This window comes from Plutella xylostella, chromosome 4, assembly GCF_932276165.1.
Source record: "Plutella xylostella chromosome 4, ilPluXylo3.1, whole genome shotgun sequence".
NCBI classification, from domain to species: Eukaryota; Metazoa; Arthropoda; class Insecta; order Lepidoptera; family Plutellidae; genus Plutella; species Plutella xylostella.
This window is the reverse complement of record NC_063984.1, coordinates 12,248,336-12,272,163: the sequence shown is the minus strand read 5'-3', so window position 1 is coordinate 12,272,163 and position 23,828 is coordinate 12,248,336. Positions and strand designations below refer to the sequence as shown.

Genomic DNA, 23,828 nt, shown 5'->3' with positions numbered 1-23,828 from the left:
GTCGAGCCCTCTACGATTACACCCGAGAGGGACTTATGTGTTGAAGCGAATTCAGCCTTCTTATGCCGCGGTGTGAGGTCGCATCACCGTGGGTTTCTTGGATGACGAGAGTATTTTAATGGGGACTACCGTTTTTTTGCTCACCAGTTGGCGCCACTGTCGACTGAGGTAAAGAGGTACCATAGCTGTCAAATTTATCAAAGGCGACTTTATCAAATTGGCGCCAAATAAAGTTTTTAAATCTTGAATCTTATAAGCTTATTAATTATAAAATAACTATCATCATATCGAGTTACTATGCCGCAATGTTGTTCAGATCCGTTATATTGGGAAAGAAAAGGAGGACATATGTTACCAAGTGATAAAACTGTTCTAAAACAGTGGCTTGTGAAATAATTATTATCCGATAATCTCGTGTTTGTGAAAATCATTATAACCAATTTCAGAAAGAACATAATGTAAATAAGGATTAGGCATTTAATAAATACACTAAAAATAAAAGAATTACACACTGATTTAACTTTTATTTATCCTCTCCGTTTAAACACACTGCTATACAAAAAATATAACACATTAGTAATCCACACAATGAATGCTGGTTGAGTTGTTAGTTGAAACTTAATAATGGTAGTATAGTATACTAAGTATTCTATTATTTGTGGGGGTGTCAGTACCTGCACCTGGCTCACTCGAATGGAGCCTTTGTCCATGTCCGCCTTAAGGTCTAAACTCCACTCCTAAGCTTGGACCATTTCCTACCACACTGGTCCTCTGCAGGTTGGTGGGTTCGAAAATCTAGATATGCAGGTTTTATCACGATGTTTTCATTCACCGTAAGAGCGATGGTATGTACGGTGGCCTGCGCCTAAAAGTATACAGGCGGCGATTTTAAAATAGCGATCTCAAGCTCACATGCTGCTCAAGCACATCCACATAAACACCACTGCTACACACAACACATCCCCGGATTTATAACAGATGTAGCTGGTCCCTTCATCATCAGGGATCGCTATTTTAAAAACTCCGCCTGTATACTTTTAGGCGCAGGCCACCGTACACTGTACATAAATTCCAAAGTAGTTACTCATTGGTGACAATATCTACATAGATCTGGAGTTTCATTTTTAGTGTTTACACTGCTATACAAAGTTTCTTAAGGCCACTCAACAGTATACACTGAATCATTTTGTTGTATGATGCTGTCCTCTACGTTAACAACCAAGTTACTGTTACGGTCATAGTCTTGGTGTCTGTAAAAAGCAAAAACATAGCTGTTAGCTAAGCAAACAAGCATACATTTCGTAAAAAATAAGTTTGTAAACAGTAAACAAACTAACCTCTGAATTAGCTGCTCTTTGAGACCGCTTATTTATGCGCCTCTTTTCCTTAATTCAGCTTTCAAAGCGTGCACATTCATCGATAAATAATCCATATTTGCGATAATTTCGCGAAAAGAGATCACTTTTCAACAGGGAAATGAACGAAAATATAATTTATCACGAAGCCCGCCAAACAAATTATATGAAAAGTAAAATGTCACTTAACCTCAGTCGACACCAGCGCCCCTAGCGGCAAATTCACACGCGTTACTCCCCATTAAAATCACTCAAGAAGGGAATCTCATCAGTCATCAGCCACTGATCTTCTTTATTATATAAAGGGCGTTGCGATAGGCTGCAATAAAACACAAATGCTAAGTACCGAAATTACGTAGGCAACTGATTCAAAGCTACGGTGATTTCTTATGGTTTAAAACTTACCCCGTGACAGCAAATAATCACACTAAACTTAGCAATGTCCAATATCCCAGATAATGGCCGATATATCACGTAAATTACAAATTATCGCACAACGTAACTTTATCGTGTCCGTTCACATTTATTTCTCCACTTAAACTCAACCTACCCGCCACTTGGCAGAATGGAATGTCTAGTCTAATTATTGATTTCAAATGTGACCACTAGCGCCATCTCTTGACGCCCACGGTTCACTACAATATCCCCTCTCCTCAGATAGAATTCGACCCGAATTCATAATATAAGTAGGATATGATTCTCACCCAATTATTGTCATAATGGCGCCCTTTAAACAAATCTTTTTAGATCTACAGAATTCCACTTTCCCAAATCTTTACCACGTAAGCTTTTTAGCATGTAGACATCTGAAGAAACTTTTTCGGTTATAACGGCCTTTTCAAATTTTGGAGCCAATTTGGCCATAAAGTTTTTGCTTTTATTTGATAAATATTTTGTTTTTTTCCAGACAATGTCCCCGACTTGATATTGAGTTACTCTTCGTCTTGAGTTATATCTTTCTTTATTTACTTCATAGGAAGCCTTAAGCCTATGTTGTACATCTTTGTAAATTTCCTGTCTAATTTTCAAATTTTCTTCATATTTGCTTCTGTCAAATGTTAAAGGATCCTTAACGAATGACTTTCCCTGATGGCTGATTACAGATGTTTCACGCCCAAAAAACAAATATGATGGTGTTTTCCCGGTTACTTCATGCACAGCAGTCCTAATGGCGTGTCCAATATGGGAAATGTACTTATCCCAATCTTTGTGGTTGTCTTGAACGTAAGAGGCAATAGCTGATCCAATGACTTTATTGACGCGTTCAGTCGGGTTCGCCTGAGGATGATAATATGGAGTGTACATTATTTCAGCGCCATAATTTCTAGAGAGGTCTTGAAATTGTTCGGCTACAAATTGCTTGCCATTGTCACATATTATTACTTTTGGCACTCCAAAAATAAGGAAAACCTGCTCTTCAACAATTTTTGTGATATTTGACGCTTTACCATTTCTTAAAGGGAAGAGAAGTGCAAATTTACTGAACCAACACGAGATTACCAACAACATGGTATTCCCATTTCTCGACCTTGGGAATGGTCCCATTAGATCCATTGAAATTATTTGGAACGGTTCTGTTACGTCTTTATGTATGCCCATATGACCACTAGGTGCCAGTTGACTGTTTTTATGTTTAGCACATGTCTCGCATTTTCTGACATGTTCCTTTGCGTCCTTAATGAGAGAAGGCCAGTAGTATCGCTGCCTTACTCGATTTACTGTCTTTTTGACACCAAAATGTCCAGAAAGAGGATCATTGTGGCACTCAAGCAGAACATTATGTCTTAATTTTTCAGGAATGACGAGCTTCCACGAATCATTTTCATCAGGAAATTGCTTCAATTTTAAATACTTCCATAAAAGGTTATCTCTAACTAGCCAGTCTTCTTCTTGTTTGTGTTTTATCTATACCACTCATCTTTATCTTCTGGTTTAATTTCAATGACATTAATTTCATCAACTAACATTGCCCTGGACAGTGCGTCGGGAACTACATTATCTTTTCCCTTCCTGTGTATAATTTCATAGTCAAATTGCTGAAGCCGCATTGCCCAGCGGGCCAATCGACCATGAGGATCTTTTGTCTTATATAACCATTGCAGAGCACTGTGGTCTGAGATTACTTTAAAGTGACTCCCTTCAACATAAGGGCGGAATTGCTCCACAGCATGGACCACACTTAATAACTCCCTCTCGGAAGCTGAAAATTTGCATTCTCTATCTGTGAGTTTGCGACTGGTGTATGCGACTGGTTTTTCAATGCCCTGTACAACTTGGATTAAGACCGCACCAATGCCCTTGTTAGATGCATCACATTGAATAGAGAATTCTTTATTGAAATCGGGACATGACAATACAGGTGTTGTGGTAAGAGCAGTCTTTAACTTCAGGAAGGATTCTTCAGCTTCTTTGTTCCACTGTATTAAACCCCCTTTTTTACCACCTTTCGTAAGTTCATGCAGCGGGGCTGCAATTATAGCAAAATTTTCGACGAAACGGCGATACCAGCTGGCTAAGCCAATGAACCTTTTTAACTCCGTAAAGTTACTTGGTCTAGGGTAATCAACAATTGCATTCACCTTCTCTGGATCTGTGCGTAGTCCTTCCTTGTCTATTATGTAGCCCAAGTATTTTAAGGAAGGCCGGGCAAAATGACACTTCTCCAGATTTATGGTCAGTCCCGCAGATTGCAGCTGATCTTTTACCCACCTTAAGCACTTGATGTGTTCCTCAAATGACTTATTGCAAATTACGATGTCATCCAAGTAAGTGAATATATTCCCTTCATATTCTGGAGGAAATAATCTATCCATAAGTCGTTGTTGGGTTTGAGAAGCATTGTTCAAACCAAACGGCATGACTTTGAATTGAAACAAGCCTTTTCCCGTGAGTCCAAACGCCGTTTTTTCCTTGCTTGTCTCTTCTAGTGGTATTTGCCAAAAGGCTGATTTTAGATCAATTGTAGATAAGAGTTGTGCGTTTTTTAGATTATCTAGAATTGATGTGACCCTAGGGAGTGGATAAGAATCCTTTTTGGTTAGTTTATTTAGTTGGCGGCTGTCTAGACACAACCTATTCTTGCCTGTTGCTTTCTTGACCAGTAATACGGGTGAGCGCCAGGAGCTATAGGAAGGTTCAATCACATCTTTCTCTAGCATGTCTTCTATTTCTGCCTCTAATTCCCTCATAATGGGCGGAGAAAATGGGTATTGCCTCTGTTTCACGGGTAAAGCGTCTCCTGTGTCAATCCTGTGCTCGATGAGCTTCGTTCGGCCTAACCCTATGCCAATTGTGTTTCTTATTGCCTCAATGACCTCATCCAATTCATATTTCTGTTCAGTGGACAATTCTTCCCGTGATATTACCGAATGTCTAGTAGACATTGACGTCGTTTCTGAATTAGAATGAATGTCGAGACTCTCTAAGATCTCATAATTTTTTATGCCATGTCTAATGGACAAGTTGAAACATTCGAAGAAATTCATCCCTAATATAATGTCGTGTTTCAAGTTATCCATTATAAGGAATCCAACAACGTTATAACCATCACTAAATTCAACTGGTAAATAAATCATCGAGGATATCTTGTGTGCTGTACCATCGGCCGTAGAAAGAGTGGTGGTGGGTAGCTCTTGCGATATGAATCCTAATGTGATTAACTTGGCCGAGAAAGATTTAGAAATAACTGATGATGTGGCACCAGAATCCAGTAACCCAATAAATTTATTTCCTAAAATCTTTATGTTAGCGTAGTAACGTTTGTCTCCTATTTTTGATGTGATGTTGCAAATTTCGTTATACTTAAAATAATTTGATATGAATTTGAGCCAATCCTGCCAATCCTTCGTAGATGTTCTTTTACTTGAGGTTACTTCGGAAGGCATCCGGCAGGTGTTATGACTTCCTTTCTTGCGTTTCCCGACTGATTACACGTACAATTAATCGTTGTCATTCCAAATTTGCCACATCTATAGCAAAATAGCCGTTGACGGGGAATAGAACAAGTTTTGAAACTGTGCCCGGTGGATCGACAGTTCCAACATTTCATGGTGGCTGTCTTGGTGCTCTCTGGTCCACTAATGCGATTATATGGCGAATTCCGAAGAGCCTGTAGTTCTAGCTCACTGTTTGCGTGATTACTATTATAGGCCAAGTCTGGTTCCAATGAGTTAGTTTTGCTTTTCGGTTCTTGAAAATTATCGCATAAAAGTTTGGTACGCTCAAGGATAATAAGAATTTTCGTCAGTTCTGAAACAGATTGAAATTCATCCCGGCAAACAGCGAGTTGGTAATAAGGTTGTAAATTTTTTAACAAGATGTTTAATTTTTGCATTTCGGTTAATTTCTGTGACAGACGATGAAACATGTTCTGCATGACTGCTAAATATATTGCCACGCTTTCATTTTTCCCTTGAGTGCGTTTGCGAATTTCTTCTAGAAGTTCGTCTTCATAAAATGGCTTCTGAAATGTTGAGATTAATAGACAGGACAAGTCCTTCCAATTATCAACTTGGTCTTTATTTGCTCTAAACCAAATGAGAGCATCATCTTCAAAGAAGTCTATGGCATATGTCCACAAGTCCCTATCTTCTGCATTTCTAGCATCTTTAAGTTCTTCAACTCTTTCTAGAAATGCATTGATTGACATGTTATCCTTCCCATTGAATTTTATTCCCCAGTCCTTTATGGGTACTAGCTTTCTTTTAAATTTCTCAGTGTCTTCTGTTGAGCATCTTGCGTAATTCATTCGCCGAGATAAAACATTGTCAATATAATGGCCATGGGCTTCATTGTTATTGCGGGTTGTAGTTGTGGTTGGTTGAACTTTTGCGTCTGATAAATGTAATTTTTTAATAATTTTTATGGCATCTGAGCCTAATGATTTTTGTAAAATTTCCTTGTCGTGTTCTGAGAACTCTTCACATTCTTCCTCTTCATCATTTAATTTCTGAAGGCAATTGTGACAATATTCTATCTCCTCACATAATTTCTGATAGCGATCATTATGTTCATCTAAACTAGGTATGAGTTTTATTCGGTTTTGCAGATGCAAAACTCTAGCTGCTATGCGTCTAACACTAATGGCATCCGGTTTGGCGAGAATTTCTTTAAGTGAATCGGATAAAACGCGAATTTTACTTTCACAAGTCACTATCTGAGATAAGGGGTCATCGATGCATGTTTGGGGAGTTTCAAACTTGATAGAGAGATCACCAGTAGATTCTTGAGCAATAATTTCCTCTAGTATTTTTTTCATTGGTGGTACTGTTCCAATATTAAATATGCCTCGACATGCCAATTCAAACTCAAGTTCATCCTTTAATAAATAATTTACGTCCATTTTAGACACCTTTTTTTTTCTAAAAAAGGAAATAATATTATATATTTGGCTTAATAGCTCTTAGCAAAAAAAAACCAAACAACTGATCAAGGCTATGGTCATCAAACAATGTACTTAGTTACTCTTATTTCTATTACGTTACGAAAGTTATTTAACTTAAATACCATTAAATTAACATAAATTTATACGGAAAGACCACCCATACATTTTTTTTTTCAATATGTTTTTATGTATATATATTTATCCACTCGTCTTATTTTTTATTATAAATTGGCTTTATGACAAAAAGTTAGTACTTCAACCACAAACCCGTTGGGCGCCAATGTAATGACCGGGATTTATCGTGGAGTTCAATGAAACAAGTTGTAGTTGAAGTACATCACTGTATTAAGGCGAGGATAATGGCACCACGCCGGCAGAGCAGGTCTTAATTTTGTTACAGCTAAACTTAATCTAACATGCACCTTAAAGATACGCCTATGAGTAGCAACTAGCAACACTAATCTAAATTACTGACTAATTTATTTACAACACTAACAACCAATTAGCAAGAAGCTGATGTCTTCCCAACATTAAATTGAGTTGAAGCTAAAATAAAAAAAAACACAAAAGGGAACTCTGCCCGTGGTGAGGATCGAACCCGAGTTAACTTATCATGAATAAATTTACAATAAAATAAAAAACACAAAAGGAAGCTTTGCTTGAGGTGAGGATCGAACCCGAGTTCAACTATTACAAGTAATTTGGTTGATACTAAAAATAAAAAAACACAAAAAGGAACTTTGCCCGTAGTCAGGATCGAACCAGAGTTAATCGTGGATGAGTTTATAATAAAATAAAAAACACAAAAAGAAACTTTGCTCGAGGTGAGGATCGAACCCGCGTTCAGTTATTACTAGTCGAGCCATCTACGATTACACCCGAGAGGGACTTATGTGTTGAAGCGAATTCAGCCTTCTTATGCCGCGGTGTGAGGTCGCATCACCGTGGGTTTCTTGGATGACGAGAGTATTTTAATTAAAATCACTCAAGAAGGGAATCTCATCAGTCATCAGCCACTGATCTTCTTTATTATATAAAGGGCGTTGCGATAGGCTGCAATAAAACACAAATGCTAAGTACCGAAATTACGTAGGCAACTGATTCAAAGCTACGGTGATTTCTTATGGTTTAAAACTTACCCCGTGACAGCAAATAATCACACTAAACTTAGCAATGTCCAATATCCCAGATAATGGCCGATATATCACGTAAATTACAAATTATCGCACAACGTAACTTTATCGTGTCCGTTCACATTTATTTCTCCACTTAAACTCAACCTACCCGCCACTTGGCAGAATGGAATGTCTAGTCTAATTATTGATTTCAAATGTGACCACTAGCGCCATCTCTTGACGCCCACGGTTCACTACAGTACTTAACATGTAAAAAAATAAACAGAAGCATTTTTTCAGCTGTGTAGGCGGTGGCATGCTCTGGGACATATTAAATAGAGGTCATCTCTTAATAAGTACTAACCATTTTTTATGATAAATTAAAAAAATAGTCAGAAAGTGTCAGAACAGAATTTATGAAAATGACCCAAATAAAAAACAACGACTCGATAAAACGTCAACGCCAACCAAAAATGAAAGTGACAGTTACTTTGTTTTTAAATCTATAGGCTTTGATCATCAAAATGCATCGCACCTGATGCATGACGTCATCAGCACTTTTTTACTATTTTATGATTTTCTCGAAAATGATACATCCAAAAAATACAAAAACTTTTTTTTTGTGGCCTTGAGAGCTAAATCTCGAAATGGTTTTCGATTTATAGCAGCTTAAGTTTTTTGAAATGTTGTCCATTCGTACCTAGTTCACCGACGACAAAACGTAGAAACTAGTTTACCAGTAGCAACTTACTGCGAATTTAATACCTTTCAGAAGGGCTAGCACAGGGTGCAATTAATACGTGACAAAAGTTCTCCGTCGCGCTCGCTCTTCATGCTGCGCGATATGAGTGAGCGCGATGCAAAAAAAATTGTAACGTCTTAAATGCGTCCCGTGCTAGCCTTTCCGGTGACTAAGTAAATTTTTAACGCACCTCCTCTCCCAGGCCTGGTGTCCCGGGTGCTGCTGCTCAGCGGGTCGGCGCTGGGCGCGGCGGCGCTGGCCCCCGACGCGGCGCTGGCGCGGAGGCACGCGGCGCAGGCGCTGCGCTGCTCGCAGGACGAAGCCACCGAGGAACACTGGTGAGGGTTCCACAATGATGATCACATTATGTGGAACTACGAATGTGATCGGATGATTCGTATACAGCTGTGTACGATGGAATCAGGAAGAGTCTACTGAGGAGCACTAGTCTCCAGTTTATCATCACATGAACTGAAGTTGTACAGTAAAATTCAGATATGTATGAATGATCAGATTCCACCGTTTATATGGTTACAGCGGTTCTAATGCACTCATTTATCTAACGATATGATGAATTTTATCAGTCATCAACTCAATAGCATATCTTCTCCAGGTTAATAGCTTGCGTCCGCTCACGTCCCTTATCGGCGCTGCTGGCTGTAGAAGCGCCTCGCGCCAGGTTCCTGGCGGGCTGGGCGCCGTCCGTGCCCGTCGCCCGGGGCGCGCCGCCCACGGGGCAGGCGCCCACGCGCGCCCTGCACGCCAGCGACGCCTTCCTCGACTGCGCGTTGGCGGTCGTCGTCACTACCACGGAGAGCTATCAGTACTTCAATGAAGATGACATTAGGCATGGATTTGAGGAGGAACACAGGTAAGGAAATAGTTTTAGTTGACCTCAGATTGTCGATTGGCTGTAAGTACTTAATTGCTTTTTGGCAAAAAGCCCGCATTTGTATGTTTAGCTATTTGTCTATAACTATCATTTGTAATTATAACTGTTTTGTACACAATAAGTGAATGAGCTAATTTCGTATACCGAGTCCAGTGGTAGACGATATTGGACAGTCGTTGATACCTACTCGACTTCTCCCCAAGGAACCGCATCCTCCGCACGTACGTGCGCAACGTGTACCGCTACCACCGCAACGAGATCTTCGCGGCCGTGAGGAACGAGTACACGGACTGGGAGAAGCCCATCCAGCACCCCATCAACATCCGCGACGCCACGCTGGAGGCGCTGTCGGACGCGCTGGCGGCCGCGCCCGCGCTGCGCCTGGCCCAGCTGCACGCGCGCAGGGGAGCGCCCACCTACTTCGCGCACTTCGGGCATCAGAGCAAGGAGGTCGACTATCCACAGGTAAGGAGAATCAGAAGCTAAAGCATTATAAGTGAACTGTCCACTCGACTTCACTCCAGAGATGTCTGTAGTCTGTAACACAACATGAGCTTTCATACCATTAACTTCTTAATAATTTAAGTTTTCTTTGTACCCTAAAATGTGTTACTAGATAATTATAACATAAGTTACTAGATAAGTATTCACAAAAAATAAATACCTTCTCCAGTAGTAACACAGCAGTCCTTCCTTCCAGCGGCTCGGCAGCGTGACAAGCGAGACCCTGCCCTACTTCCTGGGGCTCCCCCTAGTGGGGGGCGCGCCGCTGGCCCCGCGCAACTACTCGCGGGGGGACGTGGGCGTGGCGGAGGCGGCCGTGGCGCTGCTGGCCAGCTTCGCCAAGACCGGCGAGCCCCGCGCCGGCGACCACCACGACAGCGGGGTCGCCTGGCCGCGGTACGAGCTCAACACGCAGCAGTATCTCAGCATTAGTAAGTAGACTGACTATAGTTTTATTGTCTTGCTGAGGAATTTGAAGATTTTTAGTTCGACCAGATTCGTAGTCCATGATTTAAAATTTGAGATGTTGTAGAAGCCAGATTTGACAACTTTCAACAGCCCCTCTCGTTGCATTCTGTCATGGCCGCTAAAAGGAGGGCACATACCAATCCCCTCCCCGTCTCCAAGGCTGAACCTGGCGACTAAAATCACAAATAATTATCACGACTCTAAACCCCGTCTCGTCTGCAGGCAGCAAGTTGCGCGTGAAGAGTCACTACCGCGGGCACAAGATGGCGCTGTGGCTGCACCTCGTGCCGCAGCTGCACCGGCCCGGCGCCGCGCCACGCCACCACCAGTTCCGGGCCACGCACCCTGACATGTTCGCTGGTGAGTGTGGAGGGACTGGAGGGAAAGTTCAGCTTGACGGACGGACGACTGTTGTCTTGCTATCGGTAGGTTTAATACTTGAAATGAAAATGAATGAAACTTAAAATAAGATATGGACATGGTGAGCGCAGCAGCAGAAACGGAGCTTTCAAACCTAGAGTAAATATAAACATAGCTTAGCTTATAAGGTGACGTGCTCACTCCTAAACTAGGAGCACTTGCTGTGTGTCTGCAGTCAGTGTCTAATTGTAATTGTACAAAAGTGGTTACTAAATATCAATATTAGGTATTTAACAAGGTAATAAAGTAGTTTAGTGTGACCTCCCTGTTGCTAGTACCTAGATCTGCTCTCTAACTCTGACCATAAATTACGAGTTAGTGCCTATTTTTAGTTGGACTATTCGATGGTGTTATCTGGGTTTAAAGCTCAGTTTATGCTAGTTTATATAAGAAGCTAGGTTTTGATTAGACAAAAGACGGGAGATTTTATGAAACGCGGGTTGGTTGAGCATTATTAGCCATAAAATGTCATGGCCAAAGTAATATATAAGTCAATGGTCATGGCCTTAAACTTTAATTTCATGATATTTCAGCATTCATGTTCCAAAAGCTGCTTTAACAGCAGTTCTATATTTAACGAAAATGAAACTGTGAAACTTCTGACGCATATTTTCATGAACAACCCAAACAATTTGCCGTGTAGTGCGAACGACTCTGTTTGGGAGCCCCGAAACATTTCGGCAATTCTCACCCAGTAGTGCCAGTAGCAGTGTAAATTACATTTCGGGTAACCTTTTTGGCCCTGACGTGCCAAATCTAGAATTCGTTCTGTGAGGCTTTCAATGTGTTTCACCAAATTAAGTGGGAACTCGGCAAATCCCTTTATATTGTGAGGACGTGTCTCGGGTATGAGAATATACGAGGAGGGTAATGGGCCCTCCGAGCGACCAGCCCGCGGCCGCGCTTGTTGCCGGCGTCGCACTCCTGACGACTCCCTCATTAACAGTTGCCGCTTCAATTTCATTCTAATGAATGTAGCGAAACACTATCGAGGGCGGCGGTGATGGATCGAGCCGCCGGCGTCGCGGCGCCATTATCACCCGGAGGCACGCACTATGGGAACCGGCGAAATTAATTGGAAAAAGTATCTTGTGTAAACTCCAGCTATTAGGGTCAGCGCCGGAACCGTTCGCTCGCGGAAGAGTCATTAATTGTCTTCCGCTGGCGTCTCGGATTCCTTCATAATGAGCGCGATGTGAAGAATGGCGCGCGGGGGCGGGGGCGGGGGCGCGGGGGGCGCTATTGTCGCGATAATGGCGGACACAAGGGGCGCCGCTCCAAGTGTCGTCTCACTTTCGGCAAACTGAAATCTACCTGCTTCCCGGCGTATTCAATGCGCCCCCAGTTGGAAGATCCGGTTTATTCGAGAACTTCAGCTATGAAAGTTTCTACTTTGTGTGGTTATGGCAGAAATTTTCTTCACACGTTCATGGTTCCAGTTAGCTTTCTATTGCGAGCGGATCGCGGATGGCAAACAAAAGTTCCGCGATGAATTGTGGTGCGCCCCGGGCCGGGCCGCGCCGCCCGGGCCAGGCCGGCTTTGTTCCCGGTTATTGTGGCCGGGACGAGACGTCGGCGAGTCATCTCGCAGGAATGCAATAAACTGCAATCTCGCCGCTAACGACATCACCGAGTCGAGATAACTCAACTAACGTCGCCGCGGTCGACGCAATCTCATTTTGTTTTTATTCGAGCCATTCCCCGGAATTGTATGAATTAAATTAAATTTGTTGTATCAACATCGACGCGAGGGCGCTCTCTTAAAAGATAAAAGGTTTTTTGAACTGCGTCGCTCGTCGTCTCGTTGAGGAAAAAAGATAACGTTCTGTTGACTCACTCGACTGTGTAACCTTTGCCTTAATAACTTAGAAATATTGGAATTGTTTATTTTCGCTCTGCGAGTCAATAAGCTGAGCGAGACATAATGGTTTCCAATTGCTAACAGTAAAAGTTATTCTGAATAATACATTTTCAGCAGTTTTGTCTAGTAAAAGCATTTTCATACCGTGTTTACTGTTTATCTACATTAACTGAATATTGAATATAAGTAATAATATAATTTATTTTATTATAAAAATAAATTAGGTGAGCAGCAGCTTCCTGATAAAAATGTTGTAAGAAGGATGTCAAAATTACGATTACGATAGCGGTGTGAATGCGAGGCCAGTGTCCATCGAGAAGTAGCTCGGCATGTTACAGGTTATAGGGAAATCTATTTCGGGGTCACCTGAAGCCTGAAGCCTGAAGCCTGAAACCCGAATGTTCAAACACAATACTGGGCTAAGAATAGACTATCGGGTATTCGGGTTAAATTTCGTAATCCTAGAAGATCTCAAAGGGCAATATCGAAGTCCATTGTAATTGTTAAAGTTATATTGACTTCTGCTTTGAATTGCTTAGATTTTACATAGTGATTAATATTCATTAGGAACCGCGCTGAACATCCGAGTGGCAATTAAAACCAGATCGGCTTTTTGCTGACCAAGGCTCTTTTGCAGATGATGAGGTTTTGCAATAGAATCCAGTTTTTTTGTTATTAAAACAAAGTACCTAACGATCTTATATTTATTATCTAGATACAAAGTATCGCTGTGTATTACATATGTGCTATTATAACATAGTTATTTATTGATAAAATGAATTATCCTACAATTTATATCAGATTTATATAACAAAACAATATTGAGACAAAAATAACGAAAAACTTATAACAAACTTCTTCACCTAATAGTTGTACGGTTATTGAAACGGCTATCTTTGTATATCAACTTCATTTCATACTCCAACAAAATGTGACTCATAAATCAGCTGCCTTATCTACTGGATGAGTTCTAAAGTCCACGGTCCAATCATTGACCTGTCAGTGGCGAGACCGCAGACCGCATCCAGTGACAGCGATGGACTAACCACCGACCCCTTCCCCAGGAGACATATTCCCGGAGCTGTACTCGACCACGGCTGCTCTGGAAGACGAGGAGCCGGCGGAGGACGAGGGCGGGGGCGAGGAGGAGGCGGCGGCGGCGGGGGGCGAGTGCGAGCCGCCCTCCCCGCGCCCCGCGCTGCCCGCGCTCCCCGCCCCGCGCCCCGAGCCCACCGAGGACCCGCTGCACTATGAGGAACAGTACTACAGGTCAGCACACACTACTGGCCCGTCAGGGGATTAGCAAAGCCAAATAAGTCACTTTCCACCAGAGATGTGCTATGTTATAAACGTTCAAGATTCGTCTACATAGTATAGCGCATATCTGATGGATAGACACCACTCTTGTGAAGAAGGCTTTAGATGGAAACTCAGATATTTTTGTGTGTAATCCTTCTTAAATGGCACAAAGGAATTAAAAGTTACTTATGTAGGCAGTTGTAAACTTAACAATATTCCTAAATATATTGTATAATCAACCACATAAAACAATATAAATAATCTTCAAGCACATCGTATGCTAAATAATAATTGTCAAACAACGGGTTCAAGACTATCAGTAACAATGCTACTCGTAAATATAACAGCGAGGGTTCCAATTAAGCCACAGTATCTCATACTAAGACAATTCTGTTTGCGCAAACAATACGTATGTAACTATAAGCTTCCTAAATGATCCATCGTCGACATAAGCTCTCATCAATCTAATCAACAAGTCTCGCTCATAAATAACTGATTGCTGATCAATTTGCTGCTATCTCTTATGGATGAGTATGGATTGTTTGCCGAGAGAGGCCGCCATTATAATTGATGGTCAGCGAGCGGGCGGAGCGCTGACTTGGAGATTCCGCTCCAGATAATCGGACATCGGACGTCGGGGCAGCTCACGACGATACATTCAATAACTTCTATAATCATCTTCCAATGGGGAATTGAAACAGAAAATAGCAGTCAAGTAATAGAAGTAATTCTTTTCCAGAATTATTTTTTAACAAAGTTTTACAAGATTATTCATCTTTACCGATTTATGATTCTTTTGCCAGACGTTATCAAAAGCCAACCCAGCAAATCCAGTATTATTTATCCAAATACGTGAATACCAACAAAGTTGCAAGAAATAACGAATTAGAAGATAAAAAGCTAAAAGAAAACCTCAGAAATATAACTGAGAGTCAAAGTGGACTAGGTTTTATTGAATGTTGTTACGTTTTCAAGAAACTTTTAATACTTAGCTGTAAAGTTGTTCTCTTATTATCTTTGAATGAATAAAATAACCGTGTTCGGCCCGAGTTTGTTGTTGGAGATACGGCTTGTTGCTCACTTTGAATCTCTATTTTCCACTCAATTATTATTAAACGATAAGTAAATAAAACAATAAGAAATTTGAAAATTTATAGACGAAATCTTCTGCAGGTATTTTTTTAGCTGCTTTTAGAGGTCGGTGTAGCTTTAACTAAAGTGAGGCAAACTCAACGATTAATGATGTGGAATGTGAGAATTCTCGTGTCGTGTTTGGATTATGGTTGTTATTACGATAATAACAGCTAAAAAGAAACATGACACATTATCCTTATTCTTTGATAATGATATCAAACACACCTTCAAAAGGCTCGAGCCATAAACAACATCCGACTCTCATCATTGCAATTTGCGTCAGGAAAGAATATTCCTTAGAAGACGAGTATTAATTCCCGTCAGTTTTTAATTAGAAAATATAAAACATCCTGTTGTTCATCGAGGCCGCGCTAAACAATTACTTGTGAAGACAAGCCGAGGCCGGGGGGCGCGGGGGCACGGGGCGCGGGGGGGCACTCTGTGCCCACAATGACGTCGCTAGTGTGTCGCCGCGCTAGTGCCAATATCTTGGCCCGTTATTCTCCTCGACTACCGACTGCCTCTTGTTTCCTTCACACAAAATCAAATTAAGTCGCCTCATTGAAATACACAAATAACGTCTATTTAGGGAACACTCGAAATAAAATGGACTTTGTCAAAAATATAATGTTGGGACAGCGCGGAGATTTATCCGCGTGTTTGTTCTCGGCAATCTCTCTAATGTCCGTACTTGTTTACCTTCTTTCGGTTTTTTCCCCTTTGTCCCGTAAATAATATCTAAATGTGCGCCATTTGTCGGCCGAGCAGCTGTAGGCTGCGATAGCGCGCGGCTAATGGCAGTGCTTAAGTTTATTATCTCGAGTCCACTACGATGAGTGATGATGTAATTTTTCAGCCTCGGATGATGAAGCGCTCGAGCAGCTTAATAGGCTAAATGAGCGAAACGCGCAACAAGTCGCTATTACAATAAGTATATGAATATGAAAGCTCGCAACACAGTGCTAGATTACTTACATAGGTATATAATGTGAAAGATGTTCCTCAGTAACCCGTAGTCGTGATTCAGCATGCAGCTCCACATTTTTCTTGTTTCTTTCATCGCAGCGAGGGACTGAACCTACATTGTACAAGTTAAAAAGAGCTCTAATATTTTACGAGTAACGAGCCTGAATTTTTCAACAAAGGTTTGTTTATAGAGTTATGAAAATGGAGGGAAACGTAAAAGTATGAATATTTTGGTTCCTTGAATTATTTTAGACTGGATTGAATAACTAGGTAGAGTAAGGCTGAGGATAAGAGAGCTGCATTTGGTATGCAGCACTATATTATTATTAAGTATTATGTATAACTTGAGAATTATGTGGTTGTACTCTTCTAGTCCTGCCACCTAACTCCGTCACTTATGTTTGTTGTAATATAAAGGTAAAATACTATAGTTAAAAAAGTATAGACTTCTGATTACTTGTTAGTAAACTAGTATTTTCTTCTCAGGTTAGATTGGTGTATAAAGATAAGCATCCACGTATCGGTATAGAACCTGACTTTGAATATGTTGCAGCTACACGGTGGCGCTGGGCGCGACGGTGGGCGCGGGCTGCTGCCTGCTGGCGCTGAACGTGCTGGTGTTCGCGGGCATCTACCTGCAGCGCCGCCGCCCCCGCCCGCGCCCCCGCCCCCGCGCAGGTATGTTGTACACCGCCCCTGCAGCTACACGGGGGCGCTGAACGTGCTGGTGTTCGCGGGCATCTACCTGCAGCGCCGCCGCCCCCGCCCGCGCCCCCGCCCCCGCGCAGGTATGTTGTACACCGCCCCTGCAGCTAGACGGGGGCGCTGAACGTGCTGGTGTTCGCGGGCATCTACCTGCAGCGCCGCCGCCCCCGCCCGCGCCCCCGCCCCCGCGCAGGTATGTTGTACACCGCTCCTGCAGCTACACGGGGGCGCTGAACGTGCTGGTGTTCGCGGGCATGTACCTGCAGCGCCGCCGCCCCCGCCCGCGCCCCCGCCCCCGCGCAGGTATGTTGTACACCGCTCCTGCAGCTACACGGGGGCGCTGAACGTGCTGGTGTTCGCGGGCATGTACCTGCAGCGCCGCCGCCCCCGCCCGCGCCCCCGCCCCCGCGCAGGTATGTTGTACACCGCTCCTGCAGCTACACGGGGGCGCTGAACGTGCTGGTGTTCGCGGGCATGTACCTGCAGCGCCGCCGCCCCCGCCCGCGCCCCCGCCCCCGCGCAGGTATGTTGTACACCGCTCCTGCAGCTACACGGGGGCGCTGAACGTGCTGGTGTTCGCGGGCATGTACCTGCAGCGCCGCCGCCCCCGCCCGCGCCCCCGCCCCCGCGCAGGTATGTTGTACACCGCTCCTGCAGCTACACGGGGGCGCTGAACGTGCTGGTGTTCGCGGGCATGTACCTGCAGCGCCGCCGCCCCCGCCCGCGCCCCCGCCCCCGCGCAGGTATGTTGTACACCGCTCCTGCAGCTACACGGGGGCGCTGAACGTGCTGGTGTTCGCGGGCATGTACCTGCAGCGCCGCCGCCCCCGCCCGCGCCCCCGCCCCCGCGCAGGTATGTTGTACACCGCTCCTGCAGCTACACGGGGGCGCTGGCCAAAAATATTGTGTTAATCTGAAAAGCACAAATGAATTTACAATGAACAGTAGGTAATAATATGTCATATAATAAATACGATAATAATTGTAATTACTGTATTAATTTGTGCTTTTCGGATAATTTAATTTTATTTATGTTTGCAGGGAGGTTTACCTACTAATTAGCAGAAAATACATTAAATTTAAATCATTAACATATCTTATTTTGTAGCTATAAGCCTAGCTCAGTCAGTATCTACCAATGTACCCCCTGAATTATCATTTGTTAAGAAAACCAGACTTTTCGCGTCCCCAGCGGGCGCGGCGGCGGCAGCGCGGTGCTGAATATTGAAACGGAAATGTAATTCCTTTACAAGCCGCGCGTGACCACACTCGCAATCACCATCGACACAAACCACACCAACTCACACATTCTGGACACTCAAAGCGTTATATGTTCACACAAATCTCGCTAAAATGCTTTACATATACGATCATTCATTTTGACTCAAATATTAAGCAGCAAAACACCTTTCCCTATACATCACGGAAATCCCTTGCGACTTTCATGAAAAATGGCGGAGTATAATTTGTCGCAATATGCAAATACAACACAAATTGTAACTCGGTGCTGGCGGGAACTCGAGCCGTGTCCCCGCCGCGGCGACGGCCAACGGAAATTCATTAAAACTTGTGATCCGAGCGAGTGCCGCCGCTCCTACACCCGTCATAGCTGCACTATTACCACACTTACAACAATAACGTGCTATTTGAACTCTTCCAGGTAACCTTTTACCTGTAATAACAACGAAATATAGATCATGGTGCGCACTAAATCGTTATTAGGCCTGTATCTAATGGAGGCAAATCAGTTAAAACAATAATAACCACTTTAAATTCAATGCACGCCGTCATAAATAAACATAGAGGGAGTCCTAAATCCTAAATCTTATAACGACATCTGTGTGGGAGGCGCGGGGCGCGCGGGGCGTGCAGGGTGAGGCGGGGGGTGCGGGGAGGCGCGTGCATGTCCTGCGAGTAATCCCACCGAGTACACACTCGAAGAAAAACCAAAACTGTGCGCCTCGGCGGCGGCGGCGACGGGCAAAAAGGACGAATATGAATTTTAATACGATTTAATATCCGCAGGCAGCACGAGCAGCCGCCTGGCCGCCGGCGATGGCGCCTCGCCCAGGAAGAGCACACTCAAGGTAAAATCAACCCACTATCCTTCCCCATACGACTCCCATTCCGGCCACGGAATTCCCCAAAAATCCTACTAGTGAGTCTTGTGACTTAATTAACATAGTAATCGGTTTCCACAGCGCAGCAGCGAGCGGCCCGGCCCCGCGCCCGCGCCCGCGCCGCCGCCTGCCAAGAAGCGCGTGCAGATACAGGAGATCTCTGTGTAGACGACTTCTGAAGTGGAAAAACTCTGTTTATCTCCACCGGGAATAAATTTACGATAATGTCTCCTGGAGCTCGCGCTCGCGGAGATAAAGTGATTTACGCGTGGCTCCGTGAGTGAGCAGGACCAGCCGCGAGTGTCCACTTTGAGTTTACAAAGTCTATTATTAAACGTAGCATGACGTCATCCTTCTACTGTGCTGTTATTGGTTGTTAACTTCGTTCAGTTTATTGTACACGTTACTGTTGCGACGAAATTTTAACTTATTTAAACTTTGTAAAGTTCTAACTTATACAATATTACTTATATTTAGCAGAGATTCTGTTAGGATGTTGTTTTATTTCGAGTAAAAATAAATAGTCATACTCTGTACAAAATGTACCGACATACTCTGTAGGTGAGTTCTGTAACCTCTGCGTGAGGCCGACTGTCCTTCCATTGTTTAGGCTTTGTACCGACACCTTGATTCATTCTCTGTACAGAACTAAACTTATGTACACAAAACGTTCATTCCAAAATTTACAATTCATTAACTCATGTAATGTACCTACTCAAAAATGTGAGGACTATTATGTATATAAGGAAATTAGATGTCTGTAAATATTAGTATCTGTCGTGAATATTACTATTGTGAACTCTGATAAACAAAACTCAGGTTTTAAATAAAGACCATTTTTCTTGATTCACTTTTTTATTTAAATGAGATGTTTCCTAAAAAGCCGAAGCCTGGACGTCATTAGTCTACATTTGCGTTGAACACGCAAAAATGAACGGTAATGAAAAATGATGAGGAAGTAGGAAAGTTTCTGAATAAAGTAATTTTTGTATTAATTTCAACTTTATTTGGTGTTATTATTGCAGCATTGACAAGGATGTTTTTCATAAAATTACTAGAAAAAGCTTTTTGAATAAGTACAATTTAATTTTAAAGTTGATTTTAGTCAACTATCTATTGTATGATTTAGATAACAACAAAGATAAAAATTTCAGCATTTTACTGAAGATAACAATCCGGAACCGCCGATGACTATGAAAAAATCTTCCGATATTTTTTCAGGGAGAAGTTTTAATGCGCGCCCTAACTCTAGCGGCGGAACTTCCGAAATTACCAATCCCATCCCCCGACCTACAGTTTATACTCATCTTTATTGTTCCACCATATTTTTTAAGAATATTATGATAACGCCCCTTTGCTCCTGGCTAAGTCTTGTTTGTCTACAAGTTTCGAAGTTTTCTGCGGGTTTTATTCGAGCTGGAGGCTTTCATGTCATGCTCGCACCTCGGCGGATCACATGCCCGTCGTCACCCTCCCACCCCGTTAATCATCCACGCGCGTGAGAGTGACAAAACACTTTTAAATAAATCTAACTTCTCCGACATTCATGTTGGGGCTGAGCGATTTCCCGCCACACTTTTATTTTAGTCGGATTACACGGCACCGCTGAACTCGCAGTCGCACTGTGTAACGAAGAAGGCGGCGAGTGGAGGAGCCAATATATAACCGGCAAAGACAAACCGCCAGGAGCAGACAAATCCCGGCGCTTGCATAAATTAGCCGCCAGAGACTAAGTAGAACCGATTCCCACTAAATTTTCCCTCCCGACCATTTAATTGTTCATCCGACGTTTAAATGAGAGTGCAGTTAATTTATGACCGGTCTATGAATCCCCCCCCTGCCCTGCCCCGGGGGAGGGCGGGGGGGGGGGGGGGGTGGTCATCAATCACGGCGGCCTGCCGCGGGTCTGGCGCTGAACCACTGGAAATGAGGAATAGAGCTGCATGTCCATCCGCGGAGATAAAGCAAGAATGGATCATTTCATTCTGACATCTGTCAGTAGGTCACGTGAGTACGATTATGGTTGAGTACTGACTAGTATTGAACTGAGTATGTATTTGTTATGTTACAATGTGTCTATTACAATCAAATTACAATCGTTACAACGTGTCTGTCTTGTGTTGCTTGAGCATTGAGTACATCCGAGTCCGCGTTGTTCTATGAGGTTCTATTATCTTCAAAATTTTATACTTGTTACGTGACTCGTAATATATTCATCGGTGTCCCTGGTGGCGATTTTTTACAGAATGACTTAAACATAGAATACTTCCAAATTTTTCTCACTAGCTACTTGTTTCACAGCTATATATTTTAATAGTCATCTGATTAATCAACGCTCTGCAATCAAACTGCAATAAAAGTCTAATCAAACTACAGCGCCCAAAAAGTCATTAAAACCCAATCAGTATTGAGAAAATCACTTGCAGCAGCGTTTGATTTAGTAAATTTTTTGTAATGAGGATTAAAGTAGTGTTGATTATAATACTGATGAGCTACGTGGCCGAGGGCGACGCCGGGGCGGGCGGCGCGCTGGAGGGCAAGGTCGTGGGCGGCAGCAACTCCAGCATCACGGAGTTCCCGCACGCGGTGTTCCTCCGCATCCAGTGTCACACCCTATATTCCTTAATCTTTGGAATACCTTTCTCGAACGCGTGCGGCGGCAGCGTGCTCAACCAGCGCATCGTCCTGACGGCGGCGCACTGCTTCGAGGAGTGCCGGCCTCCGCCCCGCGTGGTGGCCTACACCGGCAGCGCGGTGCCGCGCGAGGAGGAGGCCACGATGGCGGCGGCGTCGGTGGTGCACCCGCTCTACGACCCCCACTCCGTCTCCAACGACATCGCGCTGGTGGCGCTGAACCGGGACCTGCGCCTGCGGGAGAGCGTCGCGCGGGTCAGCATCAGCCCGACTCCGCCCCAATACACGCAACTCGCTACTGTGTCCGGCTGGGGGCTCATTGACGTACGTCATATTGTCAAACTATATTATAGGCTAACATACATAATGGAGGTATTACCTACAATGATGTAAATTAACCAACAGGAGATTAATAACATAGGCACTGACCGGCTGCAACACCTGAAGTACATGCGGCTGATGTCGCGCCGCGAGTGTGCGCGCAAGCTGCGCAAGGCGCTGCCGCCGCGGACGCTCTGCGCCGGCGACCTCAACCAGAACCAATACGTGTCTATGTGAGCTCGTTTATCATTATTATTGTCGTTATTGCTACAATTTATACGAGAAAAAACACTATTACTCCTGCCTGTATAAAAAGAGGAGGTAGCTTAGTCCACCATGTCAAGCACCCATGACATGTACGTACCTAGTTAAGCTAGTTACCAATATAATTTTTAGCATGATGACGACAAACTAAAAAAGTCTCTAAGTAATGCATTGCCAAATGTAGGCAATTCGTGACTGCCCCGCCCGCCAACAGGGTACACTATTAATTTATTTGGCTCTGTAGGCATAATTCCTATGTCATCATCATCATCATCATCCTATAAATAACATATTATTAGAATAGTTATAATTTGTATGATTTTTGTGGAATTTTAATAAATTTATCTTATCTATCTTATCTTATAGAAGTCCACTGCTGGACGTGGAAGTCGACGCTAGAGTTTAGAGAAGTACAATAACACCAAGTGCTCTTACGGTGATGGAAAACATTGTGAGGAAATCTGCACATCTCGATTCTAGATGTGTATCCTAAGTGCATTGTACTTATTCCAAAACGGCGATATGGTTCGCAACCTATCACGTGAGTACAAATGTGCTGCGAAAAGTGGGTGGCTCGCTTGTGAGCCACCTCTGACTTCCCCTTCCGGGATTACAGTCGTGAGTGCATATATGTACGGTCATGTGCAGAGAAACCTGACCCCCCTCTCATAGCAACAATGCTTCTAAGAGGGGTCAGAGGTACAAAGGGTGGACTTAATGCTATGTATTTTTATTTTTTATTTGTTTATTTTAAGATCAACAAACAGTAGTACAGTGTATGTAACAATTCATGGCATTAAAACATTATGGTATTAAATCAATGTACTACTATTTAGTATATTTTTTGTTTTGTATTCCTTTCTTTCCTTTTTCTGTTTTTGTTGTTCATTGTGTCAAATAAATGTTTTCTTTCTTTCTTTCTTTATATGAATGAGCCCTGCTTCCCGCAGCGGCGACTCGGGCGGCGCGCTGATGGTGGGCGCGGCGCAGATCGGCGTGGTGTCCCACAAGCTGGCCGCCTCGCGCAGCCTCGTCATCTACACCGACGTCTCCAGCTTCTTCACCTGGATCCAGGACTCCGCGAACGCCATGCACTGTCTCGAGAAAGAGAGAGAAGACGAGGAGAGAAAGGAGAGTATGATAAAAGCAAAAATGGAAAGGAAGGCGAGGGAGCAAAGGCAGATAAGAGAAGAGCTGAAAAAAATACAAAAGGAAATAAAACGAAGAGAAAGGAGTACAAAAAAGAAGAACTCGCAAAAAAGAATTAAGAAAACTAAAATATATGGAATATAAGTAAAATAATAAACTATAAACATAAACTAACATTGAATGCAATAGAAAATTATCGCTTCAGTTACTCGTTTCACATTAAAAAAAAAAAAAACTCAAATTTTTTTATTCATCGTAAAAATATAAAATTTTCTGATGAACGTCAATTTTTACAAACTACTCTCCGTTCGGATAAGGGGGGCTCTTTCTGTCTAAGGAGAAGAACGGAGGCAAGAAACTCCTGAGCCATCTTTTCAAAAAAAGACTTAATACTAGTTAGTATACAATACTTATAAGCTTAATAATAATAATTATAATAATATGAGCAGAGCTAACTATTTATCACAGCCATGCATTAACGTCCTCTAAGTAATCA

General features: G+C 43.1%; 2 protein-coding genes across 2 annotated transcripts in view; both read left to right on the top strand.

Annotated features, from left to right (window-relative positions):
* Positions 1-19,810, top strand: part of LOC105384541 (neuroligin-4, X-linked) — a 111,224-nt gene extending 91,414 nt beyond the window's left edge. The window contains exons 7-15 of the mRNA XM_048626879.1: positions 8,798-8,933; positions 9,209-9,466; positions 9,691-9,952; positions 10,188-10,422; positions 10,682-10,819; positions 13,805-14,009; positions 16,693-16,817; positions 18,870-18,931; positions 19,051-19,810. Coding sequence (XP_048482836.1) covers positions 8,798-8,933; positions 9,209-9,466; positions 9,691-9,952; positions 10,188-10,422; positions 10,682-10,819; positions 13,805-14,009; positions 16,693-16,817; positions 18,870-18,931; positions 19,051-19,143 — 1,514 coding nt within the window. The 3' untranslated portion in view covers positions 19,144-19,810. The remainder of the gene's footprint in view (positions 1-8,797; positions 8,934-9,208; positions 9,467-9,690; positions 9,953-10,187; positions 10,423-10,681; positions 10,820-13,804; positions 14,010-16,692; positions 16,818-18,869; positions 18,932-19,050) is intronic.
* A 1,301-nt stretch (positions 19,811-21,111) lies between these two features.
* LOC105384542 (mast cell protease 1A) lies at positions 21,112-23,476 on the top strand. Its single transcript, XM_048628071.1, has 3 exons — positions 21,112-21,970; positions 22,004-22,152; positions 23,134-23,476. Exons 1-3 carry the CDS (start codon positions 21,419-21,421, stop codon positions 23,474-23,476), a joined length of 1,044 nt encoding a protein of 347 aa, XP_048484028.1. The 5' UTR covers positions 21,112-21,418.
* Positions 23,477-23,828: the final 352 nt, after the last annotated feature.

Excerpts from the sequence above, each read along its gene's own strand:
- LOC105384542 (XM_048628071.1), top strand. The coding sequence starts at position 21,419 with ATGAGGATTAAAGTAGTGTTGATTATAATACTGATGAGCTACGTGGCC. Across the intron at positions 21,971-22,003 it reads GGCTAACATACATAATGGAG|GAGATTAATAACATAGGCAC; the intron begins GTATTACCTACA and ends ATTAACCAACAG. Across the intron at positions 22,153-23,133 it reads CAGAACCAATACGTGTCTAT|CGGCGACTCGGGCGGCGCGC; the intron begins GTGAGCTCGTTT and ends TGCTTCCCGCAG.